Here is a 26,874-nt window from a genome sequence, read left to right as displayed (position 1 = left end):
ATATATATATATATATATATATATATATATATATATATATATATATATATATATATATATATATATTCAAATATAAAAAGTGAAATTTTTACTCATACTTTTACCCGTCAATTATTAGCAACAGAGCACGAAATACCGGTCCGTAAAAACTGTCGATAGAAATTGACAAAAGAAAATCACACGTTTTTAATTTATTGATTTTTTTATTATTATATTGAATTATTGATTTAATTATTATTATTATATTATTATATTTTATTTCAATATTATTATATTTATTATATTATATTATTATATTATTATTTTATTAATCCATAAATATACATGAATGGTTTCATTGATCGACAAATTAAACACACACACACACACACACAAACACTCTGTATATATATTTTACTCCTTAATATCTCTAGTTAAATTTCTAAATTAGTATTAGTATTATTAAGTAGTATTATTATTAGTAATATATATAAAATACTACGACGTGGTTATGCTCGGGTGATTTTCAAAACAAGTTTCCAAATGGTTTAAAGCTAAGGAATTCATGTGTATTAAATAAGGAGGTTATGGGTATTGATCAGGGGTATTGTTCGTGAATCAAAGGTCAACCTTGCATTTATCATTTTCGTTGCGTCTGCATACTTTTCCTACAATATTGAACCATAATATTGATATGTGAGTTTCATTACTCCCTTTTTATATATATTTTTGGGCTGAGAATCATGCGCTGTTTTATAAATGTTTTACGAAATAGGCACAAGTACTAAAACTAATTCTACGTGGGTTTAAACCAGAAATATCCCCTTAGCTTGGTAACTATAACTAATGGTATATGACTGGTAGGCGCGAATCCTAAAGATAGATCTCTTGGGCCTGACAAACCCCATCCTGACTATGGGATGCTTTAGTACTTCGAGGTTATTTTGAACGCACCTGATTCGGTTTACTTCAGAGGGTAAAACATGAACGTTAAGGCTTGTTACCGGGTGCCCACAACTTATAGAATGCTTTTGTACACTGTGGTGTATGATTATTTATAAACTGAAATCTTGTGGTCTACTAAAACTATTGAAATTTATTGTTTATGATAAACCTATGAACTCACTAACCTTTTGCTTGACACTTTTAAGCATGTATATTCTCAGGTATTAAAGAAGCTTTCGCTGTTTAACTGCTATGTGCATGGAGTCTTGCATGGTTTATTCAAGAAAAATTGCATTCAAAAGACATCATTTAATTTATTGATTATATCATTATGGATGATAATTTGTAAAAACAATTATTAATGGGGACTGTATTTATGTAATTTTTTGTCATCTGTCGAAACTTTTTGTCTATATACGTTAGAAATGTATAATGATTTTGAAAACTTTCTTGTATAGAAAGCGCGTCTTTTGAAATGAATGCAATGTTTACAAAACGTATCATATAAAGGTCAATACCTCGCAATGGGACCTTTGAATGATGTGCTGCGTCAATAGGGATTTTGGCGGGCTGTCACAGTTGGCATCAGAGCATTGGTCTAAGCGAACCAGAATCTGCATTAGTGTGTCTAACGAGTCTTTGTTAGGATGAATTAGTGAGTCTAGACTTTGTCCATATCTGTTTAGTTATAAGTTTTGTTTATCATTCCTTGTCGGAAATTACCTACTTATCATTCTATTCTTGACATGTCTCACTGCAATTATTGCATAGATAGTGTATAGACAAGTTCATATCTTATCGTATCTATTATAGTAAATCTGCCTTACATATTCCGTAGTTTCCTCCGTAACTTGTTGGAATTTGATATTATATATACATATGTAAAATATGTATTTAGAATATCAATTTAAGTCCTAAAAATATTTTTCATATCAAAAATCATTCCGCAACTAGTTCGAGTTCCTCGGATTCCGATAGATATTCAGATATGGAGATTTATTTAAGCTCCGAGAGCAGTGTAACCGGGATGAACCAAACCATCAGTCACCACCAATTTTGGATGAATTGGGGATGGGTTCGTGGAAGACTTAACCAGTACAGATAGGAAGAAGGCGATCCTTTTCATGAACCGAATTCGCCTCTCGGTGGAGAACCTGAAGCACTCACCGGTGAACCCGTACGAAATACCATTTTCTCTCTCCTTTCCAGGATATGTCGTCATGAATATAATACTACTAATATTATAGAGGCTATCCGACCTTTACTCCGTTTAAACAATCAACCGAACCTGGTAGATGAAGTGAATCAACTTCATGCTCGAGTAGTGGCACTAGAGAATACGGTGCACAATTTGCAAGCACCGCATGCACCACAACAGGTACCACCAGCACCACCAGCGCCACCAGCACCAGGAGCACTACCAGCACCAGTAGTACCAGCACCAGCAGTAACGATGAAATGTCCCGTTCATATTGATTATAAACGTTCCATATTAATTGATTTCGTCGCGAGATTTTGACCTCTATATGAGACGTTTTTCAAAGACTGCATTCATTTTTAAAACAACCATAACCTTTATTTCATCAATAAAGGTTTAAAAAGCATTACGTAGATTATCAAATAATGATGACCTAAAACATTCCGTTTACACACGACCATTACATAATGGTTTACAATAAAAATATGTTACATCGGAATAAGTTTCTTGAATGCAGTTTTTACACAATATCATACAAGCATGGACTCCAAATCTTGTCCTTATTTTAGTATGCAACAGCGGAAGCTCTTAATAATCACCTGAGAATAAACATGCTTAAAACGTCAACAAAAATGTTGGTGAGTTATAGGTTTAATCTATATATATCAAATTGTAATTAATAGACTACAAGATTTCATATTTCCATTTCTCATAAATATACGTCCCATACATAGAGACAAAAATCATTCATATGGTGAACACCTGGTAACCGACCTTAACAAGATGCATATAGAATATTCCCATCATTCCGGGAAACCCTTCGGACATGATAAATTCGAAGTACTAAAGCATCCGGTACTTTGGATGGGGCTCGTTGGGCCCAATAGATCTATCTTTAGGATTAGAAGGGAATTTGAAGAATGAAATACCCAAAGGATCGGAGAAATACCTTAATATTCGAGAAGACGGAACCCGGTATAGAGCTGAAAGAATTTGGGTACAAAAGTATGGAGGTGTGAGAGAAATGGTACTTGGGGAAGCACATAAAACTAGATACTTAATACATTCTGGAGCGAGAAAGATGTACAAGGACCTACAATCTTTGTGTACAAATTTATGAAATTTGTACATATAACACAAATCTCAGCATGAGGTTGATTTTTAACTAAAAATTTGGACTTCAAAATTTTTACAAATAGGGAGATCTCGAGAAATTTTTAACTAAAAATTTGGACTTCAAAATTTTTACATATAGGGAGATCTCGAGAAAAACGCATATAAAAATGGTGACTAAATCGGAGTTACATTACAAAAGTTTGAATTCGATTTAACATAACATCGTAAGTTCGAAAATTGTGTTTTTCAGATTTAACATAACCAAATAAAAATTCACTTTTCACTTTTGATATTAAAATTTGAATTTGAATTCGATTGTTTTTTGGTTTTACTTTCAGAAATTTAAAATCCAAACAAACCAAACCGAATAAACCTAAAACTGATAAACATTTTTGTATACTTCAGTTTGCATAAAATCTGTTTTAAACTGTAATGGAATCACTTATATAAAAAGTTAAAATAGGCAGCTATTCAAAACCGAAATTGGTGACCACTATGCAAACCACCATTTCAAGACGCACTGATTCCATTTCTGTACAGAAACAGAGAAACTACACAACGTTATAATAACAGCGATGAATTTACATGTACAACCCAAAATATGATCCATTACGGTTAGCAACAATGCTTACAAAAGACCAACAAAAATGGCTACTCTAACCATAAGGCCAGTTCCCCCTTGTTCATTATTCATTTTATTTAAGGAGGAAAGTTGATTCAAAGACCAGTGTACATCTTCATAATCAAGACTAAGCTCATTCACCACCTGCTCCATAATCAAGACTAAGCTCTCTTAATGGAGGAATATCTTCCATAGCAAACAACATAAGATGTGGAAACGCAACATTAAAATGATCAAACATTACAAGTTGCACAAAAACATTAGGACATGTACTATGACTCATGTAACAAGCAACATTTCTCATTCTAGAAACATCCATAGCGAATTCCAGCGGTGGTACAATTGGATAAGACGGGCGTATATAATCTTCAGAAACTTTTGAAAAATCTCCCCATTCGGCCCATCTTTCACCAAACCGATACGGATAAACTAAACTATCTTCCCCATTCATTGTTAAAAGACTTGCTTGATCTCTAGACAAAACAACACCCGTATACTCGCAAATAAAAGACCCCGCTTGTATCAAATTTAACGACCTAACTCCCCAACCCGTTTCAATCGATCTAAATACTTCAAGATTATTCTTCACACCCTTTTGACTAACCCGATTCCGACACATAGAAGAACAAGAACAAAACGGGCCACATTCAAATATCAACGGTTTACCTCTTAATAAAAGCCCGTTCTTATCATACACAAATTCACCCCCATTTTTCTTAGCACACACACAACCACTTTCGCATCCATCAACACATTTACACCCAACACTAAACTCTGCGTTATGAAACACAAAAGGCGGAAAAACCGTTTTCACAAGATAATCATAGCTCAACGGGTCATGATTATCATCAATATCATTAAACAAAAAAACGGGTACATTTTCCTTCTTATTTGATATATCCAAACTAACATATCCAACGGGCCTAGCTTGTATCGGATTATGCCTAATCCGCTTTGCAAACTTAAACATTACACTACCCATTTCGGGTTGACCTTCCATTCTCACAAGTTTAAATTTAAACACACCAAAACCAGATTTCCCTATCTCAAACCATGAATATATAATCTTATATATACCATCATAAACATAAATTTTTTCACTAGTACTACCTTTATACTTAAAACCACGAACAACACGTACCTCAATTCCATAATGCATACTTCTCTCCATTCCAAGATTACCACCTTCAAGTTTTTGATCAACAACTTGTCGTCGCGAATTACCATCTTGCCCTCCGTGACCTGTATACACAATCACTTCACCTTGATCTTCATTATCTTCATAACCACCTGAAACAATCACACTAGTTGCAATCGGTTCACCATTAGAGCTTTGATTCGAGCATAAATAGTCAATCCCTGCTTGAACTTGACCATGTATCCCTAACACAATCAATTCCATTCTACACAAAAATACATCACCCACATTAACACCAGGTATGGGCCCCACTATTCGTTTATCTCTATTCAACCAAAGACCACAGTCTCTCATTATCGCCGAAGCTCGTATATCGCCTCGCAATTTAACCATACGCATATTCATTAACCTACTACGCTTTTCTTCATCTTCATTCATAACATAAATCCACAGTGTAGAAAACAACATCCTTGTTATTCTAACTACCTCTCGAAAATACATTTCTTCCTCCATTTCTAGATTCGTAACCCTAACTAATTCAGCTGATCGTTTAGGTTTTTTACGACTAGATGATGCAACAGCTGAAATTTGAGTTTCGTCAGGAACAGGGACAATAGTTGTTAATGGATCAGCATTTAAAATCTCATCATCTGTATTTGGACCAATATATTTCATTATTTCCATCCCATTAGTTTCATCTGTTGGTGCAATTTCATTAGGGTTAGGGTTTAGTGAATGATATTGCTCAGGGTGGCATTCCATATTATTTTGCCGGAATTCTTCAGTTTTCCGGCGAGTTTGAGCTCTCCACTCTTTTTCTGGCTTGCCGGAAACCTTTAAATGTACTCTCCTCTTCCTTTTTTGTGGTGGTGGTGGTGGGTGATGATGGTGATGATAGAAGAGATATGTATTTAGGTGTAATGGTGAGAGGGGAGAGATATATTGGAACCATGAAACTGATGCTATACATAGTTTATTTTTTTTAGACTGTTGATGAGGGACCCACTTTTATATCCACTTTTGGACAAGTAAAAATTGCACAAGGAATATACTGTAGATTGTGTAAGTTTTTGTTGACCAACATATTCCCACGTGATTGTGTGTGTGTTGTCTCTAGTATATTCCTCCCTTGTTCTGAAAATCGTTAAACATATATCCGTAAATAATGTAGATTGTGTAAGTTTTTGTTGACCAACATATTCCCACGTGATTGTGTGTGTGTTGTCTCTAGTATATTCCTCCCTTGTTCTGAAAATCGTTAAACATATATCCGTAAATAATTGATCAAATAGACCCACTTGATTGAAATCTTCCATTATATCTTTCTTTTTATTTGTTTATGTTTAGTTTATTATAAAGGCAGCAGTCATAAACTTTACCAGATCAGAACCTTACTTTTAATTGTTTATTTATCAATCGTGCAACTTTTGTCAGATGCTAATCACTTCTTGGTTTGGATTGTCGGCCGCTACCTCGCGGAGCTCCTGTGAAGTGGGTTCCGCACGCTTTGTTTACATCGTACCATGAGCTTGTTGTCTTATACTCCCTCCGTCCCATATTAATAGTCCACAGAAAAAAAACACACCGTTTAAAAAAATGTTATAAAATTACTTTATTTTCTATTTCCTTTACAATTTTTTCTTTCCCTTTTAATCCTATTCACATAACTTACGGACATAACAAAACTTTATCTTATTATTCTTTTCTATATATAGAAGTGATTATTAATTTCAGACAACTTAAAATGAAATACTGAACTATCAATATGGGACGGAGGGAGTACCTTTTTACACATTCTTCATTTTGACGCTCCTAAATGTTCTTAAATTATTTATACAATTTCAATAGAAAAATGAAATAAATACAAATAAAAAGTTATTATTTCGGACTGATATTGCTACTAAATATATGTTCATTTTTAGCAGTATCAATTGTTGTTGAAATCGGAAGTGTTAGTAAAAGACGAGTTAATCTATCAAGTATCGGCTATAGGGCTATACTTCTGACCTCTCAGTCGTTGTTGAGTTTCGCACGGAGACGTCAGACTATTTAATTAGATAAATGTGAGGTGTGATTTTGTGAACGAATGTGAAATTAAATTATACTCTGTAATCAAATAACCGAATTGGGTTACTTTTTATTTAGTTAACTTATTGATATGGTTCATATGGACTTAAAGTAATATGAGCAACTGAGGAAGGCTTGTTAGTTTTGATGGACCTCAGATACAAAATTCATTGTATATAATAACGGCCTTATTAAATTTGTTGAGGGTGACCAGAGGCGGAACGTGAAGTTTCTAATTGGGAGGGCTGGAAAAAATATTAAAAAATGTTAAATGTAGTACATTATAATCAATCAGCCGCGATATATATTACTCTATAAAGTTGGCTTGGCGGCCTTTTATCCAGTGGCGATTTCAGGTTCAATTTTTAATGGGGTCCAAAAAAATTTTTGTCAAAACTTTCTGTTTGAATGTTATTTTTGTGGTTATTTACCATTAAAAAAACAAATCCAAAAAATATGTGGAATCCAAGTAGTTAAATTTAGTGATGTCATATACAATTTAAAGGAAAAACTATAAATTCTAAAAAATATGGGGTCTTTCAGTTAAATTTAGTGGTGTTCAATACAATTTGAAGAGTACCTTGCTATAAAAATTTTCAAACTAGTGATGTCCCGTGACCCCTCGGGCTTCTTCTTAGATTCACCCTTGCTTTGTAACGACCAAACCCGTCATTATACCGACTCAGAAATTGTTTTCCTTTTATACAACGCAATAATATTAATAACTCGATACCACAATTTATGTTTTCAAAACACTTCCAATACTTGACAAGGTTAAACAACTTAATTTTATTCCATACATATGTTTAAGTGTCAAAATGGACATAACAATCCAAGACCCGTTTGAATTCCAACATAAGACCGAGCATGGTGATTGGGATTACACTACACAATCCTAAGTCAAATCCAAAAGCAAAGTCTTCTAAAGCATCGCATGGTAGTCCACTAGTACCCGTACTTACCCTTGCCGCCTCTACCTTGCAAATCTATAAAAATATAAACAACGAGAGGGTAAGCTATAAAGCTTAGCAAATGCAATAATTATACATATACATATATAATTTACCTACTTGCACCCACTTATACATACCACGCATAATTCCGCATATCAATGCCAACAAAGCTAGTACCATCAAACGTATAACTAGCATCAACATTAGCATATAATCTCAATAATATAATGCTAAAACATAAACAACATACACAATATGGATAACCATACCCACGCTATGATGCTACTGGCTCTTTTGTTAACACCATACGTCACATGCTATGGTGCTACAGGCTCTTTGGTTCACGCCATTATGCAATTGTCATGATACTACCTGCGATTTGGTTTACATCATTATACTGAGTCATACTCACGCTAAGGTGCTACCGGATCCTTGGTTCACACATCAACACAATTGCCACGATGCTACCGGCTCTTGGTTCACACCATGGCCCCCATTATGCACATACTATGGCTTTACTGGCTCTTTGGTTCATACCATAGCACAATCGTGCACACACTACAGTGCTACCGTGTGACGGCTCGCCAAAATCTCTATTGACGCAGCACATCATTCATCGGTCCCATTGCGAGGTATTGACCTCTATATGATAAGTTTTGTAAATATTGCATTCATTTCAAAAGACGCGCTTTCTATATAAGAAATTTTCAAAATCATTATACATTTCTAATGTATACAGAAAAAAAGTTTCGACAGATGACCACAAATTACATAAATGCAGTCCCCATAAATAATTGTATTCATAAACAATCATCCATAATGATATAATCAATAAATTAAATGATGTCTTTTGAATGCAATTTTTCTTGAATAAACCATGCAAGACTCCATGCACATAGCAGTTAAACAGCGGAAGCTTCTTTAATACCTGAGAATATACATGCTTAAAAGTGTCAACAAAAAGGTTGGTGAGTTCATAGGTTTCTCATAAACAATAATTTTCAATAGTTTTAATAGACCACAAGATTTCAGTTTATATATAACCATACACCGCAGTGTACAAAAGCATTCTATAAGTTATGGGCACCCGGTAACAAGCCTTAACTTTCATGTTTTACCCTCTGAAGTACACCGGATCAGGTGCGTTTAAAATAACCTCGAAGTACTAAAGTATCCCATAGTCAGGATGGAGTTTGTCAGGCACAATAGATCTATCTTTAGGATTAGCGCCTACCAGTCATATACCAGTAGTTATAGTTACCAAACTAAGGGGATATTTTGAAATGTCCCGTTCATATTGATTATAAACGTTCCATATTAATTGATTTCGTTGCGAGGTTTTGACCTCTATATGAGACGTTTTTCAAAGACTGCATTCATTTTTAAAACAACCATAACCTTTATTTTATCAATAAAGGTTTTAAAAACATTACGTAGATTATCAAATAATGATAATCTAAAACATACTGTTTACACACGACCATTACATAATGGTTTACAATAGAAATATATTACATCGACATATGTTTCTTGAATGCAGTTTTTACACAATATCATACAAACATGGACTCCAAATCTTGTTCTTATTTTAGTATGCAACAGCGGAAGCTCTTAGTATTCACCTGAGAATAAACATGCTTTAAACGTCAACAAAAATGTTGGTGAGTTATAGGTTTAACCTATATATATCAAATCGTAACAATAGACCACAAGATTTCATATTTCAATACACATCCCATACGTAGAGATAAAAATCATTCATATGGTGAACACCTGGTAACCGATATTAACAAGATGCATATATAAGAATATCCCCATCATTTCGGGACACCCTTCGGATATGATATAAATTTTGAAGTACTAAAGCATCCGGTACTTTGGATAGGGTTTGTTAGGCCCAATAGATCTATCTTTAGGATTCGCGTCAATTAGGGTGTCTTTCCCTAATTCTTAGATTACCAGACTTAATAAAAAGGGACATATTCGATTTCGATAATTCAACCATAGAATGTAGTTTCACGTACTTGTGTCTATTTTGTAAATCATTTATAAAACCTGCATGTATTCTCATCCCAAAAATATTAGATTTTAAAAGTGGGACTATAACTCACTTTCACAGATATTTTCTTCCTCGGAAATAAGACTTGGCCACGGATCGATTCACGAACCTATACAAATATGTACATATATATCAAAGTATGATCAAAATATAATTACAACCTTTTTTATTATGTTTTAAAGATTTGAGTGTATTAAGTCAGCTGTCCTCGTTAGTAACCTACAACTAGTTGTCCACAGTTAGATGTACATAAATAAATCGATATATATTATCTTGAATTAATCCATGACCCATTGTATACATGTCTCAGGCTAGATCACAACTTAAAGTATATATATTTTTGGAATCAACCTCAACCCTGTATAGTTAACTCCAACATTACTGCATATAGAGTGTCTATGGTTGTTGAAATGTCCCGTTCTTATTGATTAAAAACGTTCCATATTAATTGATTTCGTTGCGAGGTTTTGACCTCTATATGAGACGTTTTTCAAAGACTGCATTCATTTTTAAAACAAACCATAACCTTTATTTCATAGATAAAGGTTTTAAAAAGCTTTACGTAGATTATCAAATAATGATAATCTAAAATATCCTGTTTACACACGACCATTACATAATGGTTTACAATACAAATATGTTACAACAAAATAAGTTTCTTGAATGCAGTTTTTACACAATATCATACAAGCATGGACTCTAAATCTCGTCCTTATTTAAGTATGCGACAGCGGAAGCTCTTAATAATCACCTAAGAATAAACATGCTTAAAATGTCAACAAAAATGTTGGTGAGTTATAGGTTTAACCTATATATATCAAATCATAATAATAGACCACAAGATTTCATATTTCAATACACATCCCATACATAGAGATAAAAATCATTCATATGGTGAACACCTGGTAACCGACATTAACAAGATGCATATATAAGAATATCCCCATCATTCCGGGACACCCTTCGGATATGATATAAATTTCGAAGTACTAAAGCATCCGGTACTTTGGATGGGGTTTGTTAGGCCCAATAGATCTATATTTAGGATTCGCGTCAATTAGGGTGTATGTTCCCTAATTCTTAGATTACCAGACTTAATAAAAAGGGGCATATTCGATTTCGATAATTCAACCATAGAATGTAGTTTCACGTACTTGTGTCTATTTTGTAAATCATTTATAAAACCTGCATGTATTCTCATCCCAAAAATATTAGATTTTAAAAGTGGGACTATAACTCACTTTCACAGATTTTTACTTCGTCGGGAAGTAAGACTTGACCACTGGTTGATTCACGAACCTATAACAATATATACATATATATCAAAGTATGTTCAAAATATATTTACAACACTTTTAATATATTTTGATGTTTTAAGTTTATTAAGTCAGCTGTCCTCGTTAGTAACCTACAACTAGTTGTCCACAGTTAGATGTACAGAAATAAATCGATAAATATTATCTTGAATCAATCCACGACCCAGTGTATACGTATCTCAGTATTGATCACAACTCAAACTATATATATTTTGGAATCAACCTCAACCCTGTATAGCTAACTCCAACATTCACATATAGAGTGTCTATGGTTGTTCCGAAATATATATAGATGTGTCGACATGATAGGTCGAAATATTGTATACGTGTCTATGGTATCTCAAGATTACATAATATACAATACAAGTTGATTAAGTTATGGTTGGAATAGATTTGTTACCAATTTTCACGTAGCTAAAATGAGAAAAATTATCCAATCTTGTTTTACCCATAACTTCTTCATTTTAAATCCGTTTTGAGTGAATCAAATTGCTATAGTTTCATATTGAACTCTATTTTATGAATCTAAATAGAAAAATTATAGGTTTATAGTCGGAAAAATAAGTTACAAGTCATTTTTGTAAAGGTAGTCATTTCAGTCGAAAGAACGACGTCTAGATGACCATTTTAGAAAACATACTTCCACTTTGAGTTTAACCATAATTTTTGGATATAGTTTCATGTTCATAATAAAAATCATTTTCTCAGAATAACAACTTTTAAATCAAAGTTTATCATAGTTTTTAATTAACTAACCCAAAACAGCCCGCGGTGTTACTACGACGGCGTAAATCCGGTTTTACGGTGTTTTTCGTGCTTCCAGGTTTTAAATCATTAAGTTAGCATATCATATAGATATAGAACATGTGTTTAGTTGATTTTAAAAGTCAAGTTAGAAGGATTAACTTTTGTTTGCGAACAAGTTTAGAATTAACTAAACTATGTTCTAGTGATTACAAGTTTAAACCTTCGAATAAGATAGTTTTATATGTATGAATCGAATGATGTTATGAACATCATTACTACCTTAAGTTCCTTGGATAAACCTACTGGAAAAGAGAAAAATGGATCTAGCTTCAACGGATCCTTGGATGGCTCGAAGTTCTTGAAGCAGAATCATGACACGAAAACAAGTTCAAGTAAGATCATCACTTGAAATAAGATTGTTATAGTTATAAAAATTGAACCAAAGTTTGAATATGATTATTATATTGTATTAGAATGATAACCTACTGTAAGAAACAAAGATTTCTTGAGGTTGGATGATCACCTTATAAGATTGGAAGTGAGCTAGCAAACTTGAAAGTATTCTTGATTTTATGTAACTAGAACTTGTAGAATATATGAAGAACACTTAGAAATTGAAGATAGAACTTGAGAGAGATCAATTAGATGAAGAAAATTTAAGAATGAAAGTATTTGTAGGTTTTTTGGTCGTTGGTGTATGGATTAGATATGAAGGATATGTAATTTTGTTTTCATGTAAATAAGTCATGAATGATTACTCATATTTTTGTAATTTTATGAGATATTTCATGCTAGTTGCCAAATGATGGTTCCCACATGTGTTAGGTGACTCACATGGGCTGCTAAGAGCTGATCATTGGAGTGTATATACCAATAGTACATACATCTAAAAGCTGTGTATTGTACGAGTACGAATACGGGTGCATACGAGTAGAATTGTTGATGAAACTGAACGAGGATGTAATTGTAAGCATTTTTGTTAAGTAGAAGTATTTTGATAAGTGTATTGAAGTCTTTCAAAAGTGTATAAATACATATTAAAACACTACATGTATATACATTTTAACTGAGTCGTTAAGTCATCGTTAGTCGTTACATGTAAGTGTTGTTTTGAAACCTTTAGGTTAACGATCTTGTTAAATGTTGTTAACCCAATGTTTATAATATCAAATGAGATTTTAAATTATTATATTATCATGATATTAACATGTATGAATATCTCTTAATATGATATATATACATTAAATGTCTTTACAACGATAATCGTTACATATATGTCTCTTTTAAAAAATCATTAAGTTAGTAGTCTTGTTTTTACATATGTAGTTCATTATTAATATACTTAATGATATGTTTACTTATCATAGTATCATGTTAACTATATATATATCCATATATATGTCATCATATAGTTTTTACAAGTTTTAACGTTCGTGAATTACCGGCCAACTTGGGTGGTCAATTGTCTATATGAAACATATTTCAATTAATCAAGTCTTAACAAGTTTGATTGCTTAACATGTTGGAAACATTTAATCATGTAAATATCAATCTCAATTAATATATATAAACATGGAAAAGTTCGGGTCACTACAGTACCTACCCGTTAAATAAATTTCGTCCCGAAATTTTAAGCTGTTGAAGGTGTTGACGAATCTTCTGGAAATAGATGCGGGTATTTCTTCTTCATCTGATCTTCACGCTCCCAGGTGAACTCGGGTCCTCTACGAGCATTCCATCGAACCTTAACAATTGGTATCTTGTTTTTCTTAAGTCTTTTAACCTCACGATCCATTATTTCGATGGGTTCTTCGATGAATTGAAGTTTTTAGTTGATTTGGATTTCATCTAATGGAATAGTGAGATCTTCTTTAGCAAAACATTTCTTTAAATTCGAGACGTGGAAAGTGTTATGTACAGCCGCGAGTTGTTGAGGTAACTCAAGTCGGTAAGCTACTGGTCCAACACGATCAATAATCTTGAATGGTCCAATATACCTTGGATTTAATTTCTCTCGTTTACCAAATCGAACAACGCCTTTCCTAGGTGCAACTTTAAGCATGACCATCTCTCCAATTTCAAATTCTATATCTTTTCTTTTAATGTCAGCGTAGCTCTTTTGTCGACTTTGGGCGGTTTTCAACCTTTGTTGAATTTGGATGATCTTCTCGGTAGTTTCTTGTATTATCTCTGGACCCGTAATCTGTCTATCCCCCACTTCACTCCAACAAATCGGAGACCTGCACTTTCTACCATAAAGTGCTTCAAACGGCGCCATCTCAATGCTTGAATGGTAGCTGTTGTTGTAGGAAAATTCTGCTAATGGTAGATGTCGATCCCAACTGTTTCCGAAATCAATAACACATGCTCGTAGCATGTCTTCAAGCGTTTGTATCGTCCTTTTGCTCTGCCCATCAGTTTGTGGATGATAGGCAGTACTCATGTCTAGACGAGTTCCTAATGCTTGCTGTAATGTCTGCCAGAATCTTGAAATAAATCTGCCATCCCTATCAGAGATAATAGAGATTGGTATTCCATGTCTGGAGACGACTTCCTTCAAATACAGTCGTGCAAACTTCTCCATCTTGTCATCTTCTCTTATTGGCAGGAAATGTGCTGATTTGGTGAGACGATCAACTATTACCCAAATAGTATCAAAACTACTTGCAGTCCTTGGCAATTTAGTGATGAAATCCATGGTAATGTTTTCCCATTTCCATTCCGAGATTTCGGGTTGTTGAAGTAGACCTGATGGTTTCTGATGCTCAGCTTTGACCTTAGAACACGTCAAACATTCTCCTACGTATTTAGCTGTGATGACCCGGAAATTTCTGACCAAATTTAAACTTAATCTTTGTATGATTAACATTTTCGACACGATAAGCAAAGTCTGTAAAACTGAATCTCAAAATTTTTGAACTACTTTTATATATTTAAATACCTTTCGGTTGTTTTCGACGATTCGCGAACAATTATATGTAAATAGATACATATATACTATAACTTGAAAAGGTAACAATGTATTAATTATTTGATACCGTACATTAAACTTATTGGTTTAAATATCTATTTGAATATATATGATAAGTTGAAATATTTATTATTAAAATTTATTTATAAATAACTTCCAATGTGTATTTAAAAAACTGATTTATATATATTAAAAAGATATATACATATATATAATTTCAAGTTATTTAGTAAACGATAGTAACATTTCAAATTGCCACATTACTCAAAATGCTACAGTGATTTTGAAAATCACTATTTGCTACAGTGAAATTGACTTTGCTACAGTGAATTGCTACAGTAAAAATTGACTAACTTTGCTACAGTGGTATATTTTATGGATGATTTAAGACTATATTTTGACAAAGGTACGATTCACGAAACGTAAAGTACAAGTTTTCTCAGCGTACGAAAGGGCGTTCGAAAAACCGGAACCGGGACATAAGTCGAGTGACAACGTACGACTTATCGGAACAAAAATTACAAGTCAACTATGCACGTGAATTTAATATAATATATAATTAATTAATTTAAATTATATATATTATATTTATATTTATTTTATATTATGTCGACAAGCTAGGAGCCAAAACAATGTGAGCTGTCCCTGGTCCTCATGCGAGTCGCATGGCCAGAAGGCCATTTCCATGCGAGTCGCATGACTCCAAAATTCAGGCCACATCTATAAATTTCAGTGTTTTCGCTCGATTTAAATCACACTCATACACAAATATATATATACTCCGTAATATTATTTATTATTTATTATTATTATTATTATTATTATTATTATTATTAATAAGATTATTATTAATCTTATTATTTTTTATTATTAATAGTGTTATTATTTTTGCGATACAAAAATAATAATGTACACAAAAATATTACGACGGAGTGCTGTCCAAGTAATTTTCAAAATGAGTTTTCGAGCAAGCTAGAGCTAAGGAAATTATGGGTTATTGCCAAGGAGGTTATGGGTAATGTTCGGGGGTATTTTTTTGTGAATCAAACCTCGTGTTTATCATCTCCGATGCGTCTACGTGCTTTCCTACAATATTGTATATCAATATTTAACTGTGAGTTTCATAAGATCCCTTTTACTCAATATATTTTTGGGCTGAGAATACATGCGACTGTTTATAAATACTGAAAATACTAGATTTATATGCGTGAGTTTCATAAGATCCCTTTTACTCTTTACATTTTGGGCTGAGAATACATGCAAATGCTTTATTAACCGATATACAATATTTATATGTGTGAGTTTCATATGATCCCTTTTACCCTTTACATTTTTGGGCTGAGAATACATGCAAATGCTTTATTAACCGATATACAATATTTATATGCGTGAGTTTGATTGCTCCCTTTTTAATTGCTTTTGCAATCTATATTTTTGGGCTGAGAATACATGCACTTTATTTTAAACGCAATGGATACAAGTACATACTAAATTCTACACCGAGTTTGAACCGAAAATCCCTTAGCTTTGGTAACTAGTAACTGCCAGTTATAAGAACTGGTGGGCGCGAGTAGTAGTATATGGATCCATAGGGCTTGATATCCCCGTCCGAGCTAGAGCACTAGCCTTTTAACGGACGTATGCTATTTGAGAAGCGTACACGTTGGTTTGCGTGTATTATTAAGATGATTATACAAAGGGTACAAATTATATATACGTTAAAGTTTAGTTACCAGGGTGCTCAATTTCGTAGAATATTTTGATAAACGTTTCTGGATGAAACAACTGAAATCTTGTGATCCACTTTTATATAATCTATTGATAAACGTTTCGGATGAAACAACTGAAATCTTGTGATCCACCTTTTATGTAAAACCTATTGATAAACGTTTTAAATAAAACAACTGAACTTTTGTAATCCACATTGATATACGGATTATGTGTAATATTAAAACTATGAACTCACCAACCTTTGTGTTGACACTTGAAGCATGTTTATTCTCAGGATTCTAGAAGTCTTCCGCTGTTTGCTTATACGTGATACAAGATATGTGCTTGGAGTCATACATGCTATATACAAGAAACTTGCATTCACCAAACCATTACCATGTATCTTATTTTGACTGTATTGTCAACAGATGTATTATTGTAAACCATTAAATGGTGATTGTCTATACGTAGAAATCATCAGATGTTAAAAACCTGGAATTTATATATTCATTTATGAAATACCTTTTCAAACGAATACAATGTTACAAAATTTATCACATAGAGGTCAAATACCTCGCAATGAAATCAATGAATGACGTGTTCGTCCATATGGATTTGGAGCGATCGTCACAGTTGGTATCAGAGCGTTGGTCTTAGCGAACCAGAATTTGCATTAGTGTGTCTAACCGGTTATTGTTAGGATACATTAGTGAGTCTGGACTTCGACCATGTCTGCATGATAAAAGTTGTTGCTTATAATTTTTTTTTGTTAGAAATTACCTGCTTATCATTCCATGTGTGGAAAATTACCTGCTTATCATTTGTAGTCTAGACACACCTTATTGCATGGATTGCATGACTAGTGTATAGACAAAATGAATATCTTAGCGTATCTGTTACTGTTACCTTTACTTGACTGTTTCCGAAAGTTTCTCCGTAATTTGCGGATCCTTTGTACTATATAAAGGTATTCTATGTAATTAGAATATCATCCGATATCCGAAAATCATTTCACATCGAAAATTCTTTATCTAACCGTATAAGATGAATTCTACAAGTAATTCGAGTTCTTCGGATTCCGATATGAATTTCCACCTGAGTTCCGAAAGCAGTGTAACCGGAATGAATCAACCAATCAGTCATCACCAATTCTGGATGAATTGGGGATGGGTTCGTAATCAACTTAATCAATGGAGACAAGAGGAAGGCGATCCTTTCCACCAACCGAATTCACCTCTTGGTGAGGAACCTGAGGCACTTACCGGCGAACCCGTTCGAAACACTATCTTTACCCTAATTTCCAGGATATTTCGCAACGATTATATGATAACTAGAATTTTAAACTTTATTCATCCTCTCGTACCAACCGCCAATCATCCCGGAATAATAGAAGAAGTTAACGAGCTTCGCGCTCGAGTTGTGGCTTTGGAGAATATGATGCACAATTTGCAGGCATCACAGGCAGCACCGGTAGCACCACCAGTACCAGCAGCACAACCAACAACAGTACCATTACCACCAACAACAACATCCGCACCGGAAACCTCAACCTCACAATCTGTTCCACGAGTATCAACCTCATATGCACCGTAGGCACCGAAGAATACTAATAACCATAAACGATGAAGTATTGATTCATAACTTCATTGGAGAAATATCCTGCGACGATTATGTAATCTTTAATATAGAAGAGATTATTCGTTTCTAGTTCCAACCGAAAATCAAATGAGTTTAATAACTCATTAAATTTATATTACATCTGAAGGAAATATACATACATATATTTTCATAAAGATTGTAATTGAAAATCCTTTTGTACAAACTGTTAATGATGAGAATATTTTAACGGGTAGGTAATACCCTAGAAATATATAAATTCCACATTAATATGTTACACTATACATTCTTCAAACCTATAGATATACGTATCTGTTCATCGCAGAATAACCATTTTCATTCAATTTCATATTCTGATTTCGATAGATCAGAATCCAAGTCAAGATTAAACGAAAAACATCACTCTTAGATTCCTACATCTTTCAAAACCATGCTTCGAAAACCATGCTTTGAATTCAGAACAGTACTAGAACATCATATGATTACATTTTGCGTTCAAACCCATCGAAATTCTTGGAAACACTTCAACTAATGAACAAACGAGAAGACAAACCAACTACACGATATCTACGAGAAGAAAGATTTGTAATTATAATCATATATCTGGAAAGCTCTCGAAACCTAAGTAAAACTTTAACACGTATCTGTGATAAATCCTTCGGCATTATAATTACTGAAAATAACCTTGCAATTCCTTTTTAAAAGTATCCAGTATTATCACCCATTCAACTAGTCAACGACGACCTTTCAGACTTATAACTTTGGCATATACGTTTTTGTTACTGGGGAACCTTTTATGTTCCACCATATTAGCAGTAAATGTACCAGCGACTCCGTCACTCTGCTATTTGAAACTCTCATGAAATCACTATATATACATTGAAACCCTATCATGTACTCATCCACATCTTGTAACAATAGTTGCCATTCCAACTATCGGGAATTTGCAATCAGTATTTTGAAATCTTGCAGCACGTCTACGCCAACAGTTATATGTGTACATATAACGTCTACCTCCTCGAATTACATACTTCGAATGTGAAGTTTTTGAAAAACACTCCAAACTATGAAACTAGTTCTCTGAAATTAGAACAATGCTGATGAAGCAGCAAAAACTGTAAACGACCTTAACAGTCAAAAGTTTGATGATAAAGAATAATATGATGGTAAAGCTGAGAAAAAAAGAAGGTTTGAAACTGGAAAACGGATTGAGCAAAGTATGAAGGAGGGCTGTGGATAAATCACAAAGACTAAACCTGCCTTCAAAGAATACAAATGATTCAGTATCTGCTGAAGTCATTAACGAATACCTTGCTACTAACTCAAAATCCGTTACGAACAAATCTTCTTCATCATTCTTCGATATTAGAAATTCTAAGATATCATCGTATCTTTTAAATATCCTCGATATTTCTGAAGATATTTTCATAAGCATTCTTATCTGAAATCATTCATCTCTTCGCGCTATCAGTATTACATCATAAAAGAAACTATTTTAGTTTCTAAATTCTGAAACCTTCAAGTTTAAAATTTGAATGTTTTGAAGTAGTGTTGGGAACTGAAGCACGAATTAGTATAATATAATGACACTTGATCAACGTGATTATATTACAGTAAGTCATGCTGAGTTTCTAATGGAACGTGATAAAGGTTCACAGATCATACCCTCATCATGAACCATGTTACATAACTCTTTCATTCTATTTAACCTCTAAACATATCAAGAAAATATTTTTCTTGATGATTAAGGTCTTTTTCGAGGTATTCTGGTAATTTGACAAGTCAGATTGTGCCATTACCGTTTCTTTCTTAGAATATTAATTATGTTCATTTCAAAATCCATACCTACGAATTTTGGACCATTATTCGCTTGACTTAAAGTCGGGAAAAGAAAACGAAAGCATGAAGCTCCGAAATATAATGGAAAAAATAAAGCCCGAAAACAACCCCGAAATTACAAACCGTGTATATCAATGCGTATAGCAATATAAAGACACGGGAGAATGAAAAACACTATAACCCCAAGGTAATAGTAGAAGAAAATAACTTCCTCTGGTGGCAGATGAAAAAGAAGAATGAAGGATACGATAGCCAGGAAAATATCAAGAATCAGAACTGGATTAAGCATTTTCACAATCTATTGGGATGTATGAAATAATAAAGAAAATTATAGGAGTGTTGAAAATAAATGAAACGGAAGAGGTCAATTTATAGCAAAATATCGGACGCAGTAATAGAGTCAGATTACGCATTTAATCAAAGAAAATCCTAATTTCCGCAAATTCTGAAAAATCAAATCTTATTTAAATTATGAAGATTTTCTATTCCTTAAAATCCGGAAATCAATCGTTACTACATCAAGAGATAAGACGCATCTCTATTCTCCATTTCACTTGATTACGATAACTTCTCTCATACGCTTCGAGTAACTGGATTATTTTATCCATATTATTCAAACATAGATAAAACTCTATTATCAACTCATATTCGTCATTAAAACATTTTTATTGTTAGCCATGACGACCTCACTCAAATTTCGGGACGAAATTTCTTTAACGGGCAGGTACTGTGATGACCCGGAAATTTCTGACCAAATTTAAACTTAATCTTTGTATGATTAACATTTTCGACACGATAAGCAAAGTCTGTAAAACTGAATCTCAAAATTTTTGAACTACTTTTATATATTTAAATACCTTTCGGTTGTTTTCGACGATTCGCGAACAATTATATGTAAATAGATACATATATACTATAACTTGAAAAGGTAACAATGTATTAATTATTTGATACCGTACATTAAACTTATTGGTTTAAATATCTATTTGAATATATATGATAAGTTGAAATATTTATTATTAAAATTTATTTATAAATAACTTCCAATGTGTATTTAAAAAACTGATTTATATATATTAAAAAGATATATACATATATATAATTTCAAGTTATTTAGTAAACGATAGTAACATTTCAAATTGCCACATTACTCAAAATGCTACAGTGATTTTGAAAATCACTATTTGCTACAGTGAAATTGACTTTGCTACAGTGAATTGCTACAGTAAAAATTGACTAACTTTGCTACAGTGGTATATTTTATGGATGATTTAAGACTATATTTTGACAAAGGTACGATTCACGAAACGTAAAGTACAAGTTTTCTCAGCGTACGAAAGGGCGTTCGAAAAACCGGAACCGGGACATAAGTCGAGTGACAACGTACGACTTATCGGAACAAAAATTACAAGTCAACTATGCACGTGAATTTAATATAATATATAATTAATTAATTTAAATTATATATATTATATTTATATTTATTTTATATTATGTCGACAAGCTAGGAGCCAAAACAATGTGAGCTGTCCCTGGTCCTCATGCGAGTCGCATGGCCAGAAGGCCATTTCCATGCGAGTCGCATGACTCCAAAATTCAGGCCACATCTATAAATTTCAGTGTTTTCGCTCGATTTAAATCACACTCATACACAAATATATATATACTCCGTAATATTATTTATTATTTATTATTATTATTATTATTATTATTATTATTATTATTATTATTATTAATAAGATTATTATTAATCTTATTATTTTTTATTATTAATAGTGTTATTATTTTTGCGATACAAAAATAATAATGTACACAAAAATATTACGACGGAGTGCTGTCCAAGTAATTTTCAAAATGAGTTTTCGAGCAAGCTAGAGCTAAGGAAATTATGGGTTATTGCCAAGGAGGTTATGGGTAATGTTCGGGGGTATTTTTTTATGAATCAAACCTCGTGTTTATCATCTCCGATGCGTCTACGTGCTTTCCTACAATATTGTATATCAATATTTAACTGTGAGTTTCATAAGATCCCTTTTACTCAATATATTTTTGGGCTGAGAATACATGCGACTGTTTATAAATACTGAAAATACTAGATTTATATGCGTGAGTTTCATAAGATCCCTTTTACTCTTTACATTTTGGGCTGAGAATACATGCAAATGCTTTATTAACCGATATACAATATTTATATGTGTGAGTTTCATATGATCCCTTTTACCCTTTACATTTTTGGGCTGAGAATACATGCAAATGCTTTATTAACCGATATACAATATTTATATGCGTGAGTTTCATTGCTCCCTTTTTAATTGCTTTTGCAATCTATATTTTTGGGCTGAGAATACATGCACTTTATTTTAAACGCAATGGATACAAGTACATACTAAATTCTACACCGAGTTTGAACCGAAAATCCCTTAGCTTTGGTAACTAGTAACTGCCAGTTATAAGAACTGGTGGGCGCGAGTAGTAGTATATGGATCCATAGGGCTTGATATCCCCGTCCGAGCTAGAGCACTAGCCTTTTAACGGACGTATGCTATTTGAGAAGCGTACACGTTGGTTTGCGTGTATTATTAAGATGATTATACAAAGGGTACAAATTATATATACGTTAAAGTTTAGTTACCAGGGTGCTCAATTTCGTAGAATATTTTGATAAACGTTTCTGGATGAAACAACTGAAATCTTGTGATCCACTTTTATATAATCTATTGATAAACGTTTCGGATGAAACAACTGAAATCTTGTGATCCACCTTTTATGTAAAACCTATTGATAAATGTTTTAAATAAAACAACTGAACTTTTGTAATCCACATTGATATACGGATTATGTGTAATATTAAAACTATGAACTCACCAACCTTTGTGTTGACACTTGAAGCATGTTTATTCTCAGGATTCTAGAAGTCTTCCGCTGTTTGCTTATACGTGATACAAGATATGTGCTTGGAGTCATACATGCTATATACAAGAAACTTGCATTCACCAAACCATTACCATGTATCTTATTTTGACTGTATTGTTAACAGATGTATTATTGTAAACCATTAAATGGTGATTGTCTATACGTAGAAATCATCAGATGTTAAAAACCTGGAATTTATATATTCATTTATGAAATACCTTTTCAAACGAATACAATGTTACAAAATTTATCACATAGAGGTCAAATACCTCGCAATGAAATCAATGAATGACGTGTTCGTCCATATGGATTTGGAGCGATCGTCACATTAGCAACATCGGCTTTCATACCCGGCCACCAAAAATGTTTCTTGAGATCCTTGTACATCTTCCCCGTTCCAGGATGTATTGAGTATCTGGTTTTATGAGCTTCTCTAAGTACCATTTCTCTCATATCTCCAAATTTTGGTACCCAAATCCTTTCAGCCCTATACCGGGTTCCGTCTTCCCGAATATTAAGATGCTTCTCCGATCCTTTGGGTATTTTATCCTTTAAATTTCCCTTTTTTAAAACTCTTTGTTGCGCCTCCTTTATTTGAGTAGTAAGGTTATTATGAATCATTATATTCATAGATTTTACTCGAATGGGTTCTCTGTCCTTCCTGCTCAAGGCATCGGCTACCACATTTGCCTTCCCCGGGTGGTAACAAATCTCAAAGTAATCATTCAATAATTCAATCCACCTACGCTGCCTCATATTCAGTTGTTTCTGATTAAATATGTGTTGAAGAGTTTTATGGTCGGTATATATAATACTTTTGACCCCATATAAGTAGTGCCTCCAAGTCTTTAATGCAAAAACAACCGCGCCTAATTCTAAATCATGCGTCGTATAATTTTGTTCGTGAATCTTCAATTGTCTAGACGCATAAGCAATCACCTTCGTTCGTTGCATTAATACACAACTGAGACCTTGCTTTGATGCGTCACAATAAATCACAAAATCATCATTCCCTTCAGGTAATGACAATATAGGTTCCGTAGTTAGCTTTTTCTTCAATAACTGAAACGCTTTCTCTTGTTCATCATTCCATTCAAATTTCTCCCCTTTATGCGTTAATGCAGTCAAGGGTTTTGCTATTCTGGAAAAGTCTTGGATGAACCTTCTGTAGTAACCAGCTAGTCCTAAAAACTGGCGTATGTGTTTCGGAGTTTTCGGGATTTCCCACTTTTCAACAGTTTCTATCTTTGCCGGATCCACCTTAATACCTTCTTTGTTCACTATGTGACCGAGGAATTGAACTTCTTCCAACCAAAATGCACATTTTGAAAACTTAGCCTACAATTCTTCCTTCCTCAATACTTCTAACACCTTTCTCAAATGTTCACCGTGTTCTTGGTCATTCTTTGAGTAAATAAGTTTGTCATCAATGAAAACAATGACAAACTTGTCAAGGTATGGTCCACACACTCGGTTCATAAGGTCCATGAACACAGCTGGTGCATTAGTTAAACCAAACGGCATGACCATAAACTCGTAATGACCGTAACGTGTTCTGAAAGCAGTCTTTGGAATATCATCTTCTTTCACCCGCATTTGATGATACCCGGAACGTAAGTCAATCTTTGAATAAACGGACGAGCCTTGTAGTTGATCAAATAAGTCGTCGATTCTCGATAGTGGGTAGCGGTTCTTGATGGTAAGTTTGTTCAACTCTCGGTAGTCGATACACAACCTGAATGTACCATCTTTCTTCTTGACAAATAAAACAGGAGCTCCCCACGGTGATGTGCTTGGTCGAATGAAACCACGCTCTAAAAGTTCTTGTAATTGGCTTTGCAGTTCTTTCATCTCGCTGGGTGCGAGTCTGTAAGGAGCACAAGCTATTGGTGCAGCTCCTGGTACAAGATCTATTTGAAATTCAACGGATCGATGTGGGGGTAATCCCGGTAATTCTTTCGAAAATACATCGGGAAATTCTTTTGCAATGGGAACATCATTGATGCTCTTTTCTTCAGTTTGTACTTTCTCGACGTGTGCTAGAACAGCATAGCAACCTTTTCTTATTAGTTTTTGTGCCTTCAAATTACTAATAAGATGTTGCTTCGTGTTGCCCTTTTCTCCGTACACCATTAAGGGTTTTCCTTTTTCTCGTATAATGCGAATTGCATTTTTGTAACAAACGATCTCTGCTTTCACTTCTTTCAACCAGTCCATACCGATTATCACATCAAAACTCCCTAACTCTACTGGTATCAAATCAATCTTAAATGTTTCGCTAACCAGTTTAATTTCTCGATTCCGACATATATTATCTGCTGAAATTAATTTACCATTTGCTAATTCGAGTAAAAATTTACTATCCAAAGGCGTCAATGGACAACTTAATTTAGCACAAAAATCTCTACTCATATAGCTTCTATCCGCACCCGAATCAAATAAAATGTAAGCAGATTTATTGTCAATAAGAAACGTACCCGTAACAAGCTCCGGGTCTTCCTGTGCCTCTGCCGCATTAATATTGAAAACTCTTCCGCGACCTTGTCCATTCGTGTTCTCCTGGTTCGGGCAATTTCTAATAATATGGCCCGGTTTTCCACATTTATAACAAACTACATTGGCATAACTTGCTCCGACACTACTTGCTCCGCCATTACTCGTTCCGACACCATTTGTTCCTTTTGTTCTGTTAACCCCTGGTCCGTAGACCTCACACTTCGCCACGCTATGACCATTTCTTTTACACTTGTTGCAAAATTTGGTGCAGAACCCCGAGTGATACTTTTCACACCTTTGGCATAGCTGCTTCTGATTGTTGTTGTTGTTGCGGTTGTTATTGTTGTTGGGATGATTGTTGTAGTTGCTGTTGTTGTTGTTGTTGTTGTTGTTGTGCCGTTTGTTGTAGTTGCGATTGATGTTGCGATTATTGGGATAATTGTTGCGATTATTATTGTAATTGCTGTTGTTGTTGTATTGGTGATTCTTATCACCGTTTTCCTCCCACTTTCTTTTGACTTGCTTCACATTGGCCTCTTCAGCCGTCTGTTCTTTAATTCTTTCCTTAATCTGGTTTACTAGTTTGTGAGCCATTCTACATGCCTGTTGTATGGAGGCGGGCTCGTGTGAACTTATATCTTCTTGGATTCTTTCCGGTAATCCTTTCACAAACGCGTCGATCTTCTCTTCCTCATCTTCGAATGCTCCCGGACACAATAGGCACAATTCTATGAATCGTCTTTCGTACGTGGTAATATCAAATCCTTGGGTTCGTAACCCTCTAAGTTCTGTCTTGAGCTTATTGACCTCGGTTCTGGGACGGTACTTCTCGTTCATCAAGTGCTTGAATGCTGACCACGGTAGTGCGTACGCATCATCTTGTTCCACTTGCTCTAGATAGGTATTCCACCATGTTAACGCAGAACCTGTGAAGGTATGCGTAGCGTACTTCACTTTGTCCTCTTCAGTACACTTACTTATGGCAAACACCGATTCGACCTTCTCGGTCCACCGTTTCAATCCGATCGGTCCTTCGGTTCCATCAAATTTCAAAGGTTTGCAGGCAGTGAATTCTTTGTAGGTGCATCCTACACGATTTCCTGTAATGCCAGATCCAAGGTTATTGTTGGTATGTAGCGCAGCCTGTACTGCGGCTATGTTTGAAGCTAGAAAAGTACGGAATTCCTC

At 34.0% G+C, this 26,874-nt stretch overlaps 1 protein-coding gene across 1 annotated transcript; it reads right to left on the bottom strand.

Annotated features, from left to right (window-relative positions):
* Positions 1–3,993: 3,993 nt before the first annotated feature.
* Positions 3,994–6,314, bottom strand: LOC139874945 (histone-lysine N-methyltransferase family member SUVH9-like). Its single transcript, XM_071862335.1, has 2 exons — positions 6,077–6,314; positions 3,994–5,960 (listed from the first exon to the last, which is right to left on the bottom strand). Exons 1-2 carry the CDS (start codon positions 6,312–6,314, stop codon positions 3,994–3,996), a joined length of 2,205 nt encoding a protein of 734 aa, XP_071718436.1.
* Positions 6,315–26,874: the final 20,560 nt, after the last annotated feature.

Source organism: Rutidosis leptorrhynchoides, chromosome 11 (genome assembly GCF_046630445.1).
Source record: "Rutidosis leptorrhynchoides isolate AG116_Rl617_1_P2 chromosome 11, CSIRO_AGI_Rlap_v1, whole genome shotgun sequence".
NCBI lineage: Eukaryota > Viridiplantae > Streptophyta > Magnoliopsida > Asterales > Asteraceae > Rutidosis > Rutidosis leptorrhynchoides.
The sequence above is the reverse complement of the archived record's forward strand: the minus strand, read 5'-3'. Positions and strand labels throughout refer to the sequence as shown.